We start from the raw sequence: 17,097 nt of genomic DNA on the forward strand, positions 1-17,097 counted from the left end.
CTGTAGTTTCCAGTCAGCCAGCTGCAAAATGCCATCCTCCAGTAAACACATCTTGAATTAAAGCGATGTGAGGCCCCCAAGCTCCTGGCAAGGCGCCAGCCACGGCTTCTTGTTGGCAGGCGCTTGGCCAATTCCCATGTGTTGTATTAGCCCTTTCCAAGGAGCAGCCAAAAGCCCACACCCCGCAAACTCCCTTGCAGCCGAGCTGCAACCTGCCCTTGCTGAAGAGACGTGTCTGCATGGACAGAGCCCTGGTGCAGCCCTGGGCCACAGGAGACGGCAGCCCTGCTCCTGCCTTGGTGTTGGGTCCCTCCACTTCTGCTGCATGGCACTGAAACACTGACCCTGGAGCAAGACTCTGTAGCCAGCACAGGCCAAGCTTCAGCTATATAAGGTCCAACACTGTATCCCTCGAGGGGTCCAACAAAGATGCCACAAAAGCAATCAGAGTCATAGGCAGCAAGAAGCAACACACTGGAGCGGTGCTTTCAGACAGAGCACCACAAGCAAGGCAAAACTCCACCAAATCACCACATCGACAAGACTGGGGACAACCCCCTCTCCACAGCACCCTGGACGGGCATGCAGCCTCTCCTGGAGTGCTGCTGCCCCATGCTCCAGCACAGCCAGACTGTACGTCAACCCCTGGGGAATGTGGCACCCTTCTCCTTGCCTGCTCACCCTCCCTGCTCCGGAGGAAATCGTGCGCCCGGCTGATGTCAGGAGGCATCACTTCACACAAAGGCCAGGCTTCCTGGCAGGGAAAGGGTGGGGGAGTGGGGAGGAAGGGGAAGAGGAGCCCGGGGCAAAGGCAAGCAGCATTTCCAGCTCCTTGTGTGTGCATGAGAGGCAGCATCAGGAGACAGCAAGGCCCCTTCTACTTTAATCACCCTTGCACTCGGGAAAGAGAGGCAACATCCTATTCTCAGTGCCCTTCACAGGAGCTACAGCATGGCCCTGCCCTGAAAAGCTGTGATGGAGCACCCTGTGCACCCCTTTAAGGATGCAGAGAAAAAATGGACTCAAGTCTACTTTAATTTGCTTCTGCAAATAAACCATTTACATCTTCTTCACCTCAGCCAGGCTGCTGATGAATAAGGGAAGCTCTCTGCTCAGCACCCAACAGGAGAAAAGCCACTTCTATGATCAGATCTAACACCAGCACCCCCAAAATGGGCATGAGTGCACACTCCATCTATCTTCTGCTCATGGGTGGCTAAATACTTGTGGTTCCCACAAATTGATAAATACAGGTAAAAATAACATATTGAGAACAAAGTCAAGAGTGAGCTCCAGTCCTCATCCCCCAAACTCCTCTCCCCAGTGTGCTCCCCAAAGCCAAGCACCTTTGCAACACACAGCATTTCATGGTACCCACAGCATCAACATGACCTCCTACTTCAGCCTCTCCTCTCCTTCCTCCTCCACCTTCCAGGGTCCCAGCTCATCCCCAGGCAGCAAAAGCGGCTGGTGGCCAGCACCAGGTTGCACTGCTTTTGTCTCCACCTCAGCCACGCTCCCAAGGGCAGGAGCACTCTGGACCAGCTGCATGGGGACCAGTGAAGAGGGCTTGGCTGTAGGGGACCTGCAGAATCTGGTCAATGTTGACTGAAGAGGGCAATCACTGATATTGCAGGGGGCAGCCGGGGAAGGTAGGTTTGGGATATGGGCACCGCCAGGGAATAACTGTAAAGGAGCAAACCCTACCACTCTCCTTCAACATGCTGACTTCTGCTCCTAGGAGGAAGCCTGTCATTGGTTTTTAATCTTGCCCGATTACGGGACAGCCTTTGACATTATTGATCTCAGGCCCCTGAAGTATCATTTATCTTCCAGGTTTGACTTGGCAATCGGAGCTCGACAGCTCAGACTCCAGTCAGCTCCATCCTCCCAGGGAGCCAGGGGAACTGCTCTGCTCAACTCCAGTCCTGCTGATGCAGGTGAGCCATATTCGAGGCTCAGTTTCCACTCTCAAATGAGGTGGCTTTCACCAGATGCCCTCTCCCTACCTGGCATTTCATCTTCTGACTCAAAAATCCAGCTCCTCAGGTCTCTGGCAGATCAGCAGCGCTTTCTCAAGCTTGGCAGTCCATGGTGTCTCCAGCGTGCACTGCTTCCCCCTTTCAGTTTCATTATCCTCTTTCAAAGAGGATGCAGGGAAAGCACAAGTGTCATGGGATGTGCTGAGAACTGCACAGAGACTGAGGGAGCAGTGCCAGCATGCAGGGTACAACCAGAGAAGCCATTTCTAGCTGTGACTGCACTGCCATTTTCTAGAGCAGAAGGACCAACAACAGCAGCTCCTCATTCCCTGGAGAGATTGCACCCAGAGGAACCCAGCAGCCAGTGCAGTTCTGTGGTGGCTTCCCCTTACCTGCTGGCCAGCAGAGCTGCCTTGGGGCCAGCTCATGATTTCTGCTTGACCTTCAAAATGTTAATGCCTGCTCCCTCCACTAGGCACAAGAGATGGCCCCACAGGTTCCCTCTCCCATGGTTACCTCCATCTTCCACCCAAGCTGACAGACACTCCCAGCCTCTATTGTTTGGGAAGAACAAGAACAAGGTTTTCCTCAAATGTCTTTGTCAACAGTTACTGGGTGCAGTGTGTTGTGTTCGTGAAGGCTGCCTTTTCAGATGCCTCCTCTCTCTCTCTCTCTCTCTCTCTCTCTCTCTCTCCTGCAAAGTCAGGCCTTGTGTTTTGGGAAGGAGGAACATTTCCTGAGGAAGGCTCCAGCAGGCAGTTTTTAACACATAGAGAAAGATTTAGCTTTTGCTCATTGCCTTGTTATTGTTTATCAGATTGCTGAACGCACTTTGTTAAATGGGGATTAGTACCACGTGTGTTCACAGATCATAGCAGAAGCCAGCCTGGGAGGGAGCGCCTGTAAGGGTGCAACTAGCAGGGTCCATGTTCTGCAAGGTATCACCATCAGCAAAAAGAGCTCCAGTCTCCAGGACTGCTGTCCCACACTTCCACAGACTTCCTGACTCCCTAGCAGGTCCCCCCACCTCTGCTTACCTCTACTTTAGGGTAATGCCCTGTCTTTCTGACCCAGATTTTAGACTGTTGCAGAGATTAAAATGACCTTTTTCTCCCCCGTTGTAAGTAGAATGCTACAAATTCCTTAACTGGAAAACAGTCCTTGGTTTTACCTCCTGGGCTCACACCCTCTGGAGATGCATTTGGCAAGGAGTGGTCTTCACATGAGGTGCTATTTCCAGTTCCCTGCCTGGATGTCCTGTTGTGCAGGATGCCAGCAAGCAGAGGCAGGAAAATAACTCCAAAATGTGCTCCCATTCCCTTGTAGGGGCCAGGTCCTGTGCCCACCCCCTACAACCAAACCACCTCTGACTGAAACAGGGCTCACAGGCCTCAGCCACTCAGTCACAACAGTGCAGCTGTGGCAGGAGAGCTGCAGTAATTCCCTCCCGGATCTGGCCACCCCCATCACTAAGGGGCTAGCACAATACCAGAGGGAAGGGGGAGCGCAGCACCCCCCCCGCACTGTCCCCAAAGGGTCTGCAAGGGGGACAGAGACCTCGCAGCGCATTTATTCCGCTCCATCCATTTGAGAGGCACGCTTCAAGGGGCTTTTTGCCGTCAGAGGCGGGTGCACCAGGACAGGAAAAGAACAAAGGGAGGCACCGGCACCCCCAGCCCTTTGTCTGAGCGCAGAGGAGTTCACCTGCAGGGAAAACCTGCTCCCACCGCAGAGGCAGCAGCTCCACACAGATTCGGATGGGGAGAGGGATGCAGCCCCACCACCCCCGCTGCTAGAAGGAGGATAATGAGCAGAAGGATGCAATCACATTACCCTCTCTCTCCCCTTGCCACACGCACAAGCCCGTTACAGCTCACACCAACCCCCCCGACTTTCCAACAACCGCAACCAGCAATAAAAACCATTGCCACAAAAATATCAACCCACCCCCCAAGTGTGATCGATCTGTGTCTGCGTGTGGCCAAGCACCAAACCCTGGAGCTTGGCTCCACCGACCAGGATTGACTGGGAGGGAAGGGGGTGGGAGACTAGTTTCCAGGGGATGGGGTTTTAAAGCCACACAATAACTGGCTCAAATGAGGGTTTTGATTAAGCTGTCGTATGGCAAGGGAAAACACTGCCTCCATTAGGACATGGGGGATTTTCTTTCCCTTTCTCCAAAGCTACAGCTCTAGGATGAAGCTTCCAGGTCACCCAGGTAGAGAGAGGAGAACTGGGTGATGCTGAGCAAATGGGGGATCCTGAACAGGGAAAGATGTGCGGAGGGAGAAAAGGGCAGATCAGCCCTCCCCAAACCCCGGATCATACAGTCGGCTGGTCTGACAATGTTTACTCATATTTCAGAGAGACACAGCCATCCGGAACGTCACTCCCTGCCAACTGCCTCATCTGGAGCCATCCGCAGCTCGGTTCTTCCCAGCCTGCTCCAGAGACAGCCCTCCCCCAAAGCATCCACACAGCAAGGAACTGAAAAAAGGACAGGTAGGGGGAAGAGAAGAAACAGATAAATTAAATAGATTTGTGTTTAATTTTTTTTTTTTTAACAGTTCTGGTACATTATCCCAGCAAACAGATGACTTCGAGTGCACGTTACATCGACAGCACTGCTGCAGAGTGGCAGGGCGCTGCTCTGAGCTGGGAACTTCTGCTCATGTTACCATCACAAGAGAATCACAAGACAGAAGAGGGACAACCATGATGCCCTGGTGCAAACGGGCTGAAGCTGTCCTTATCAGAAAGGATTTGGGACTGGGAGCCTCTTCCCTGAGTTCATCTGGGGGACATATGTAAAAACTTTTGCGTGCATCTACAGTCTCATGCCTGTAAATAACTGTCCCTCCCTCTGTATTTGGAACCAGGCATCTTTTCCTCCCATTCCCAAGCACGCTGGCTGTAGCTCTCCTGGGAAAAGAAAGAGTGGATGCCTCTATCAGTCCTTCTTCCGTGGAGGAAAGAGAAGGACATCCCTGATCCCGGACATTTCACATCTCCCCATTGGTCCCCCAGCATCTGCTCCACCTTCTCTACCAGCAAACAGAGGTTCATTGCAGAAAATTGGCTACCACTGCAAACAAGCTCAGCAGCTCCAACTCCTCTGTGCCATTCCCCTTATTCCAACCAAATCAGCACCTCCACAGCCCATAGGCTACTGATAAATGCAGAAAGTTGACAAAGTCACCAGAACCTAGCCCAGATCCACAGGATTTTATTTTTTTAAAAGCAAAAAAGCCAGGCCAGACCGGCTTCTGCCCCGGAGCCCGCGTGGCAAAGCAGAATCCAGCTCCAAGTGTTTATTTATAAATCCGTACATACATGTACATTTGAATTCTGACAGAATTAATTCTGGCATCCAACTAATTCAAAGCATTCCTCCCCCATCACACTACTGTTGCAGGCCAGCCCTGCACAGAAGCTGATTATAAAATGCTGCACTAGCCAGGCATTTCTGCAAAGGCTTGTGCTATTGAGCATTCAGTCTTTCCTTGCTTGGCTATTTCATTGTTTCGGTGTCGATCCCTCCTCTCTTGCCCTGTGTTTCCTGGTTACTTTTGTCCCTGCTCTGGAAGCACTGCTGCTCTCAGCCCCATTTCAGTGTCAGATTGAAAAAAAATACCAAAACAATTACATGAAATTAAATAAAAGAAAAGAAGAAATTATCACCATGTACCAAGATTTCCAGTAAACAGATAGGTAATGAGCAAAAAATAGGCCAATATGCTGCAAGGCAAGCTGCAGACAGATCTGGGGATAAAAAACTCGTTGCCTGCCTCCCAAGTACAGCTAAGAAATCCCTGTGTGGTCACACGCTGTCCTCTGGAGCAGAGAGGAGAGAGGTCAGGGCAGCCAGCACTGTAAGAGCCTCTTTATTCTTGGGCAGTTGCATGAATCTGATCGCTTGTGCCCTTTGTGAGACATGGAAATCTGCCTTCTCCTTCCACCCCCTTCACCAGCCCCTCTTCAGCTCCCCCACTCAGACGGGGACAGAGGCAACTCTTTGGCTCCAGAGGCAATGACCAGAGCAGCAGAGAGGCCATGGACGCTGCTCGGGCAGGACCGGGCCAGGCTGAGCATGCAGGAGACCTTGAGGACAGTGGTTTTTTGGAGCAAGGGGAGGGGACAAGATGAGAAGGATGGTCTTGGGACTGACACATCCCTTGAAGGGCTCACCCAGGCTCCCACATGCAAGGCACAAGGGTGAGAGGTGGAGAGAAGTCCAGGGTGTCACACTGCAGGTCATGTCTCTCCTACTTTTCCCTCTCCACCATGCTCATGAGGTTGAAAGATCATGAGAGTGGCACGCTGCATATCTCCATGCCAGCAGCTGCATGATGCTCACATAAATATCACAGGTTGGATTTAGATTAAACAAGGGTCTATTATGCCCCCATCACCAACAAAAGCTGGGCTTGCACCTCCTGGTTCAGAGACCAGACCACAACAGCCCAATTTCAGGGGCTCATTCAAAGTCACCACCTGGGGATATCTTCCAGGTGAAAAAAGCTCTAGGCCAAGGCTGCCTGGCAAGGGTGGGTAAGCCTGTGCCTAGACATACCCACCTGTAAAGTACAGACAATCCCTATATACCACAGGGGGGTAAGCCTGGGCTATATTTTCTTCCTTTTCCTTGCAAAGCAACTCAAGGTCCTCAGATGAACCTCTCTTTCCCTATCCTCCTTCCACCTCCCATTTCAAGAGTACCCATCCACACTGCATTATCCCCCATGGGAAGAGAGCACTCTTCGCTGCAGCCCCTGTCCTAACTCCTTTACCAAAGCTGTCCCCTCCATGCAAGCCTTCTCCCTCCCACCCAAACCCACCAGGCTGCCTTCTGGCATCCTCCATCTCTGCTGTCACTTCTTGGATTTACTCTGCACAGAAGACTTGCAGCTGCAGGTCTGGAGCAACCGCTGGCAACCTGATGGGCTAAGGGCAAGGAAAATGCTCAAGCTTAGCAGGAAAGCAGCGGAGAAAAGCCCTTAATCCAAACCCCAGGGAGGCAGGAGACTGTTCCAGTTCAGCCAAAGATCTGGGACCGCCAAGATACCCACTGCTTAGCCAGCAAACCCAGAGGGGTTTGCAGCAGGGTGGCTCAGCCCCCCCCAAGACCTCTCTAGGGCAGCACAGGCTGGTATGGGTTCAAAATATCGGTTGAAATATGCTGTCCCTGACAACACGGCACAGCAAAGCTTGACAGATCAATGGTGGTGAGTGGCACAGAGCTAGGAAGCCAGACTAGGTGGGTGCTGGGATTTGTGCCACTGCCCAAGGCCCAAGAAGTCAATGCTTATCATGGCAGCTTGACCAACTGACAGCATCCCAGGGCACAATGATCAGTCACATTTAGGAGCATAGTGCCAGACTCCTGAGGCCCCTGAGCAGGAATCAGGGAATGGACAAAGTCAGGAGAGGGAGAGACCTGGGTTAGGCTGACCTAACCTCTGGGTTGGGCTGGTGGTTCAGCTCTGGGGTTCTGGTGGAAGTTCAGATGGAGGGTGCAGGGAGAAGCTGCCCAACTCCAGCTTTATAGGACCTACTGCAAAAATTGTCTGGGGACCAGGTATGCTCAAAGAGTGCCACAGCGAACACCCGCCAGGCACCAGCCCACACCATCTACAGTCACAAGAGCTAAATTAACACTCAAGCACTCGGGCACTTGCACTCGCAATGCCTCCAGTGAGCTGCGTGCCGCGCTCCTCATAAACAAGTCATCTGGAAAATAAGTAAGCCTGTAAAAATCCAGTCCATCGCAAGTTACCAAACCTGTTTCAGAGTAAAACAACCTACAGCAGCTCATGCCTGAAGCCTGGCAGTGGAGCTGATCCCAGCCTCCCCATCAGTGGGGCTCCCTAGGTCTCAGCAAAATGTCCTGGGCACAGCCGGCAGCATGGGGAGATGCAATGGGACTCACTGGTGGCCAACGCTGGCAAAGAAGCTGGGTTTCTGGTACTGACTTGGGATTCATCTCTTCCTGTGCTCCTACCAAGTGCTCACCTCTCCTCTTTCTCATAATTTAGAAAGCACGTGAGCTGGCCTTATGTGGGGTGCTGCCAAGAAAGTAAGCCCAAATCCACAGAGTTGCAGATGGACTCAGCAGCCCAGTCCCCGTCCCCCTGGATTTGCTGAATGGGCACTGGGGAGGAAGTGTCTGTAAGGGTGCAGCTAGCAGGGTCCAACATGGCCACTGCTGGGTGCTGCTCCTACACACCTGCAGGAGGATGCCGAATGTTTTCCTGCAGGTTTCGGCACCACAGCACATTTTCTCCCTCTTAACGTTCAAACCACAAGAGATCCTCAGAATGTGTGAAGGGATTTCTCCCAATTTCCAAAAAAACGTACTGCAAGCTAAGTCATGGGGAAATCTATCTCCTTCCCCTGAAACAAAACAGAAGCAGCAGAAGAACCCCTCTACCCAAGTCCCTTTCCACTGGTGGCACCTCCAGCGAAGGACAGGCAGCTGGGACAACCCTAAACAAGCTCTGATGTACCTGGCCTCAATCAACCCTGCACCACACAAAGACAGGCAAACATGGTAATACTCTGCAAGTGAGTCCCTTTCTCTGCCTGCTGACCCATGCTCCAATCCCGGCAATGTATTTTTCCCCTTTCTGGATGGGAGTGAAACAAAAAAAACAACACATCAACCTCAAGCTGGAGCAACTTTCTTTTTCAACCCTAAAAGTAGGTTCCCCCATGCAGGCAGGAGGCACGTGGCTGGTGCAGCAAAGGCAAAGATGGAAGAAAAAATGTTTCGTTTTGAGACCTTGACACAGACAAAATGACAAGAAGTAAAAAAAAAAAAGAAAAAAAAAGAGCACGTTGTTGGCTTTCCCCCCCTCTTCTCTTTAAGCACTACAAAAACAGGAAACAAAGGAGAAAACATCTCACGGGGGGAAGGGGAGGTAAGCACTTTATACGCCCACGAAAGAAAGATTAACCACATATTTTATTTACTGTTTGTATTACGGTTGCACCGTGGAGTTCAGCTAATTCTGAGCCAGGGCTCTGCGGGCTCTGTGCAGTGCCTAACGCTGAGCAGGGTCCTTCCCCCAAACCCACCAAGCGTGCGCCTCTGCTTCAGGCAAACCCTGCACAGACACCCTCTTTCCTCCCGCAGACACCTCCTGCCTCCAGCCTCTTTCCCCCAGCATGAGCACTCTTGCCCTAACTGCCAGCTCACAGCTGACAAAGCGCTGGTATTGTCCCCAAGGAGTTCTGAGCCCCTTTTCCCCTTCAAATCAGCCTGTAACTGGGGATAAGGTGCCCTTTGAGACATCTGGCAGCACAGTCAGAGGAATAAATGCTAAAAAGGGGAGTTTATAGGGAGAATGTTTGCAGGCTCCGGTCCCTCCTGCGGGCTATGGGGGCCACCACCACCACACCAGGTCGATGTTGCAACCCCCATGCTGGCAAGTCCCCTGCACCAAGGACAGGGCTCTGAGCCTCCCAACTTTGACTCATTTCTCAATTAACGGCTTTCCGAACGCAAGCCACACATGGAACAAACCTCTCACAGTGGGGCCTCCCCCGGACCTCCCAAGCCCAGTGTTACTCATCTGACCCCCAGCCCCAGCCCTTCTTTCCCGGGATGCTCCAAGTGTGGCTCACCGCCGCAGGGTGAGCAAGCAGCCAGGAATCCCGGGCCTGGTTCCCGCAGGCGGGAAACTGTCACCAGCTGAGCTCACGCACCCTAATTCGGGAGCCGACGAGGCCACCTTCCTTGCTGGATGGTGAGGGGTGGCTTTCACCCAGAGACCTGGCCAAGGCCGTGGAGCAAGGGCTGGCAACTTGCTGGGTGATTTTCCCAGGGGATCAACCCTACTCTAGCTGCTTCATGGAAGAACTGCTTCAACTACAGGGGGGATCCTTTGGACGCATGGTCCCCCAGCTTCGTGCTGTCCTTCATTGCCCCAGACTCCGAGCACCCAACCGAGCCACGCGCCCAGCGGGAAGAGACAAGTTTATCATCACAGAGAAAGGAAATTAAGATAAGGGGCGATGGAGGTACTGAGGGATTTGGACAAGGTCACAAAATAATTCTGCGGCTCTACAATACAGCTGCCCGACACTTTTGGTGTCTGGCCACATGTCCTAAAATTTCAAGCCAGGGCCAAAATCCAGTCTAGCTGGTGGCAGCTTTCTGCCAGGTCATTAGCAGTGTGCATCCGCAAGAAGCGGCGAATATCCAGCCATAACAACGGCAGCAGCAACAAAAAAAAAAAAGCCACGCTGCAAGATCGGGAACAGATGAGATCGAAGTGTCCTGGAAAAGGACCTGGAAAAATAGTTTTGGTCCCTGGCTAAAGCTCCTGGGAGATGCACATGCGAGCCCCATCCCAGCACCGCACAGCCCTCCCGAGGTGGCTCCCCACCCTGGCAGAGGGAAACCAAAATGACTCCCTATAAATAGAAGCAGAAAAGCGCTTCTCCAAAAGCCTGACTGGGTCTTTCCCCTTCCAGCGTGTGTGGCGGAGCTGCTGGCACCTCTGTGGAGGTCTCTGGTTTTCCCCCAAAAAACCTGAAGAGGAAAATAACCTTCCTGTGAGCTCAGGCTGGCTCCTCTGCACAGAGCTGCCCCCCCCCGCCCCACTTCCAGGCCTGGCCATCCAATTGGAAAGTAATTATACTGCAATTTTTATTTATGACTTCTTCTTTTTTTTTTTTTATTGCTAAATGGTGACTCATTTTGGCAACATTAAAATACACAGGAAATCATCCCCATTTTACAGTAATCACCATTCAATTCATTGTTAAATATTTATTCCGCAGACAAGCGCCGGGCCTCTTTCGAAGGGTCGGAGAGGGAGAGGAGGGGCAACCCTGGACAGGGGGAAGGTGGTAGTGGGGTCATGGCAGGGCTGCCTGCAGGGCTGGTAAATGCCCGCCAGGAACTGGAGGGTGGGGAGCCAGGGGTGAAAGCTCCTGCCAGATGGCCTTGCCAGAAGCAAAACACAGACTCGCTTTCCCTCAAATCCAGCACTACGGCCCATGTTGCTCTTGAGCAGGGAGGAGGTGCAGCCCTGTGCCCCCTAATAAAAACCCCATTATCTGTCCAAACCCCAAGCCTGAATCTCTATCAGTGAGACGTCATGGGTCTCTGACACGAAGCTCTTCCATTGCCGGGGGGAAGGGGATGGCAGCCACCGGCCCCAGTGGGAGGCGGTGGGAAGAGCAGGCAGTTTGACATTCACAGGCCTTACAATGGACGGGGTCCGCTCCTGCGGCCGCTTTGTCCTCCCAGGAAGCCCAATTTCGAGGTGACTTGACCTCAGATGCAGGCAGCTCCTCTGCCTTCCCCTGAACGGCTGCACAGCCCAGCAGGACCCTGGGAGATGACCCCTCCAGACCCCCCTGGCCCAGGACCTCAACCCTTCACTACGTAGCCCAGACCCAAGCGGCTGTAGGTCCTACAGCTCAACAGCCACAAAGGCCTCCTGCCGCAGATCCCCTTCCCTGGGGAGCCCTCCTGGCACCCACGGGCTCTGTCACTGCTTGGCTGGGGAGGCCACCTAACATGTCTGCCGTGGGGGGACCGGGTGGAGGAGGAGCAATGCCAGGGTGGGTTTTGTGTAGGTTCTACACAAGCACAGGGGAGCAGACTCAGCAGGGGAGAGGGTGGCCGGATGCCCCTGGGCTGGGCAAACCCGGGTGTCCAGAACAGTCCGACTCACCCGGATCTCATTGCGGCGGATCTCCACGTCGCACACCGAGTGTCCCTGGTGGGCCCCGCTGTAGTAGCAGCAGAACTGGCAGACGGCCACCTGCTCGGCCTCGCAGTGGTACAGCCGGTAGGCGTTGTGCTGGGGGCAGCTCCAGGCCCGCACGTCCTCTGCCTCCACCAGGAGATGCCCCCGGGCCGTGGAGGGCTGCTGCAGGTGGGTCTGGACATGGGACTGGCAGCACGGAGCCTCGCACCTCAAACAGATCTTCTGTGCAGGCAGCGGTGGGCCCCGGCGGCAGAAGACGCAGTGCAAGACTGAGGGGGGCTTCTCCAGGTTGAGGGAGTTGAACTTCTCCACAATGTTGGTGAGCTTCAGGTTCTTCTCCAGGTTGGGCTTTTGGTTGTAGGCCTGGTTGCACTCCGGGCACCGCACCAAGCCCGACTCCTTGGCCCACGCCTCCCCGATGCAGCCTCGGCAGAAGTTGTGCTTGCAGGGCAGCTGGACTGGCTCCACAAAGACGTGCAGACAAATGGGGCAGATGAGCTCCTCTTCGAAGCAGTTCTTCCAATTCTCGGCCATCTCTACCGGCAGCTCTGGTGACACTTCCCCCGAGCCACTTCGGTCGCTCAGTGCGGTCTAGGGGCGGACGCCGGGGTCTGTCCTCCCTGCAAGGGGAAGGCTGAGGGTGAACGGACAGGCTCCCCCCTCCCCGCAGCACGCGCCATAAATAATAAACCGCAGCAGATTTTAAAATCAGGGATAAAATAAACCACAGAGCAGCACTCTAGGAATATCCGGCAAGAAAATGCGACGTCCCCGTCGCTTTGTTAAAAAAACAACACAAACGGTTAAAAAACCCCAACACGATCTTGTTGGACTTACAGCCCAAAGTCCTAACCACCCCTAAAAGCCATTTGCTCCTTTTTACCCCAGAAGGTGAATCGAAACTTACCAAAGGTTGAAAAAAATCCATACAAAATCCAGCAGCAGAGTCCAAGTTCCATATAAAGCTCCTAAATTTAGCGCTCCAGATCAGATTTTTCTTTTCTTAGGTTTGCAACTGACATTCAATATTTTAAGGGGACTTTTGTCCCCCACCAAACCTGGCCAACAGCTGAGGGCACCGACTCGCTCGGGCTTTTTTTTCTCTCCCCTGGATTTCTCCTCCCTCTTCCCCTGATGGGAGTTGGGAATCAGAGTCTTTTAAAGGAAACAGATCAAAGGGTTAAGATCCAAAATGGGAAAAGGAGGAAGATTAAAAAAATAATAATAATAATAGCGACGATGACGATGGCGGAAAAACGAATTCTCTCCGCGGCCCCCGAGATTTGCTTCTAAATCGGAGGAGCAGCAGGAAAAAAAAGGAAGAGGGGAAAAAAAAAGATAAGACAGAAAAAAAAAAAAAAAGGAGAAGAAAAAAAGCCCTCTCGCCTGCTTCGAGATTGCGAGGTCTTGAATGGGAGAGCTCGGTCATTCAGAGCAAACCCCAGCCAAGCACAGCCCGCCCAGCTCCTCCGACGCTCCCGGAGAGGGATGGGAGAGGGGACGGGCTTTGCAACGGGGGGATCTGAGCCCCGCGGACCCCAAATCAACCTGCTCCCACTTCCCACCGGGGCTGGGGAAAAAAAAGGGCGCCCGGGAGGGTCCGACCTAGCCCGCTCTCATGGCCAGCCGGGGGGTCGCAAGCCCCCGACGGCAACAATGCGCTGGGACGCGGGGACGGTGCCCGAGCCGCCGGCGGAGCGGTGCCTTCCCCGGCGCGGCCCCGCCGGGAAGGAGAGAGGCGGCGGCGGGCAGCCGGGAGGAGCGGCCGGAGCGAGCGGTTCCGGGAGAGCCGAGTCAGCTCTCAGCCATCTTGAGCTGCCCGGCTGGAGAGCGGAGACCGGGGGCGCGTTAAAAATAAAATAAAAAGAAATTAAGAAAAAAAAAAAAAGGTTTTCTTTAAAAAAAATTATAAATAAAGTCACCGGAACAACCCCGCTCCCGGGAACCGCCTCCCCCGCCCGCCCGCCCGCCCGCCCGCCCGGCGAGGCCCTGCGGAGGGGCTGCGGGGCCAGGCGAGTCCGAGCCGAGCCGTCCTGTCCCGTCCCGGCGGGGCCGATCAGCACAGCCCCCCGCGCCCGCCCCCGCCGCCTCCAGCCATCTTGGGGTCGCCCTGGGCGCCGGAGCCCCACGCCCCGGCTTCCTCCCACCGCCCCCGGGGAGGCGGCCGCGGCCGGGGGGGGGGGAACGAGGAGCGAGGCGGGCGGGGGCGCGGATCCCCGCAGCGGGGAGGGGAAGCGGGGGCGGCGCCTGGGAGGCTGCCGGGCTCAGCCCCGGCGCTGGGGGCCGGGGCGGCGGCGGGGGGCGGGCGGGGCGGCCATGGGGGCGGCGGCCGCGAGGGATCGATCAACCGGGGGAAGGGGGGCACGGACGGGCGCGCCACGCCCCGGCGCGCCGAGGGGCCGCCCCGCTCGGGAGGTGGCCGGGGTGGGCGGGCGGAGCGGAGGCGCCGGTGCCGGTAGGTCCCGCCGGACGCTGCCGCTGCCGCCGCCTCGGAGCTGCCGCTGCCGCTGCGCTGCGGCGGGAACAGCCCCGCCCCGGCCGCGGGACCGCCCCGCGCGTCACCGGGCACCACCCCCGCCCCGCCCCGGGGCCGCGCCGCCGTAAAGGGGACACGGCCGGCGGTGGGGCCCGGCGCGGTGCTGGGTGCTGCGCGCCCCTCCGCCGCTGCCTCACGGGAGCCCGGGTTTGGGATGTCCCTTCTGGCCACCGGCATCTCTGCGCGACCAGGGCTGCTCGGAGTGCCAGCCCTGGAACCAGCGCACATCTGGGTCACAGCTGGCGCTGGGTACCATTCCTCTTCGCAGCCTACGACTTCCTCGCGAGGGGAAGTGGAGGGCCAGGCACCGATCTCTTCTCTCTGGCGACCGGTGACAGGACCCGAGGGAATGGCCTGAAGCTGTGTCAGGGGAGGTTTTGGTTACATATCGGGAAAAGGTTTTTCACTCGGAGGGTGGTTGAGCACTGTGAAGTGGTCACAGCACCAAGTCCGACAGGGTTCAAGAAGTATTTGGACACTGCTCTCAGACACATGGTGAGACTCCTGGGGATGGTTCTGTGCAGGGCCAGGAGTTGGACTCGATGATCCCTGTGGCTCCCTTCCAACTCAGAATATTTTGTGGTTCTGTGATAAGTGCCCTCAAGAGCTTCCTGTGCCCTCTCGGCTGGCCCCTGTATGGGCTGTTACTTTGCACGGAGCCATTTCAGGTGTGTTTCCTCCCTGTGCAGAGCAACAGCCATTTGTCCCCCGGAGTCTTTGCCAAACCGGCAGCCCCAGCACCTCCCACCAGAGCTCAGGGCACAGAGGTGTCTCTGTCAACAGCTCTCCCACCAAATGTTTCCGCAGCTGTTTTGCAGGACACTGTATATCTAACCCCTGCCATATGTGTCAGGCCACTGGGAATAAAGCACATTGCTGGTGTAAATCCATTTCCCACTGGCAAGAGAGCCACAAATGGCTTGAAACAGAGTATTTACACCCAAAAATGCTTGGGGTCCACAGTCAAGGTTTATGGTGGAGTGACAAGGGGGCAAAGGCTCAGTCAGTGGCTTCAGGATCTGGCCCCAACCTGACCCCTGGGTGATGCTGGCTGATAGCAATTTGCCTCTGGGGGCATTTATCAGGAATTCTCCCACTGTGGCCTCAAAGTGTTGATCTAACTATATGTATCTACTATAGCACCCTATACCCCCAGTGCCTTGGACCATCTGGAGCAGCTTGCGAGAGGGATGAGCACCCTTCCCAGTGTGTGGGTTATCCAGGTCTTTCCACACTGTCTTTTACAGGAATCCCCTGCGCACAGGCTCCTGCCAAGAGGCGCTCTGATAAGGAGACAGTGGTGGGTACTGCTCAGGCACTGGGGCTCACACCATATCACCCCTCGGCCACTCCCCTCCATGCCCACACAGCCATCCCACAGCTCCTGGAGCTCAAGCACCAATTCCTGAAAAGGGAGCGGTTTGACATGTAATTCCTCTGCCAGGCCTCAAAGCCCGTGGGCTGTACCTCTCCTCCGGGGTTTTACAGGCTGTCCGGCAGCCAGGACTGGCGGGAGCTGGGCAGGGCGGCATGAGATATGTCAGAACCGCAGCTGACTGGCTGAGCTCGTGCGGAGGCAAACCTCTCCTCAAAAAGTCAGTGTAAAACTATTCATGACTCTCACTTCTTTATAAACACAGGCAGTACCAGACAGCCCCTGGTGACAGCCACCATTCCCATCTCGGCCAGTGCATGGCTCTTCTGCGGAGGATACTCAGGCCCCCTGTGCTCCCACTGTGGGTGAGCTGGGAAAGCCAGCTGGTATTTACCAGTATTTAAAAGAGGAAGGTGGAAGGGATGGGGCTGAGTCAAGCCAAAAGATGCACTCTACTCTTGGCTGGGAATCCCTCTGTCCTGGGATCGGCACTGGCCCTGCTGTTGTCACACCCACATCTGGATGATGCCATCTCCCCGCCCAGCCTGGAGGAGGGAAGCCCCAAAGCCAAGCTTGGCATTTCTGCCCTTCCACAACTAGCAGGAGCTGCCTGGAAGGGGGCTGTAGACAGGCCCCCCTCTGCCTACACAGATTTCAAACTCCTTCCTGAAAGTGTTGGGTGACTGACGGACACCAGCAGGAGCAAGCTGCAGAAAGCCTGCCTGTGCTTTATAGCCTCTCCTCTACCAGGATCCAGCCTCATGTGGGTGCCCCAGCCCACGCCAAGGAGCCGCAGAAGTGGTTTTTAGCTGAGTCCTGGTGTGCATCCCTCAACCCTCCCAAGCCTTGTTTTTTCCGGGCACTGCCAGGCCATCATTCTCCCTCATCAGTGGTCTCACTTTGGCAGACCTTATCCCTGCCCTGGAGAGACTAGATTGGTATTTAGGGCTTTGGACCCTCCTGAGCTGATGGGAGAGGGAGGATGTTCGCAGAGATTTACAGAGCAGTTTGCTGTTGAAGTGACTCCATCCCTGCCTGCCACCACCCCATCCCAGGAACACTCCTGAAGGCTCTGGCACACAGCCCCATGCCTTCCCCAGAAGGCTGGAGCCCTCCAAAAGTAATACAAAGTGCTGTGCTTCTCGGGTCATTTATAACTCAATTAACCAGTCAGAGAACAGCCATCACTGCCCTTCTGTCCCCCTTCCATGTCAGCCTGGTGAGGTGGCTTAGTGTGATGGAGAAAGCTCCCTCCACCCTCCTCCATGTGATTAACGCACTGAAAGCTTTCACTTTCCTGAGTTTAAGGATGTAAGGAATGTGCAGGGTGGCAGTAGCCTGTTTTGCAGCACTAAATCTGTCTGCTTGTGGCTATCTCCCATTCCTGGTTGGGGTGGAGGAGGAGGGAAAGAGCCCCATGGAGGAGGCACAGCACAGAGGTTCCCATGGCTGGTCACCCCCTGAGCCAGCCCAGGGCAC

General features: G+C 55.1%; 1 protein-coding gene across 1 annotated transcript in view; it reads right to left on the reverse strand.

Moving 5' to 3' along the window:
- Nucleotides 1–13,630, reverse strand: part of TRIM8 (tripartite motif containing 8) — a 30,600-nt gene extending 16,970 nt beyond the window's left edge. The window contains exons 1-2 of the mRNA XM_027738719.2: nt 12,615–13,630; nt 11,672–12,327 (exon numbers count right to left, since the gene is read on the reverse strand). Coding sequence (XP_027594520.1) covers nt 11,672–12,241 — 570 coding nt within the window. The 5' untranslated portion in view covers nt 12,242–12,327; nt 12,615–13,630. The remainder of the gene's footprint in view (nt 1–11,671; nt 12,328–12,614) is intronic.
- Between the last annotated feature and the right edge of the window lie 3,467 nt (nt 13,631–17,097).

The sequence above is a fragment of the Pipra filicauda genome, unplaced genomic scaffold, assembly GCF_003945595.2.
Source record: "Pipra filicauda isolate LSUMZ 115617 unplaced genomic scaffold, ASM394559v2 scaffold85_size2586006_pilon, whole genome shotgun sequence".
NCBI lineage: Eukaryota > Metazoa > Chordata > Aves > Passeriformes > Pipridae > Pipra > Pipra filicauda.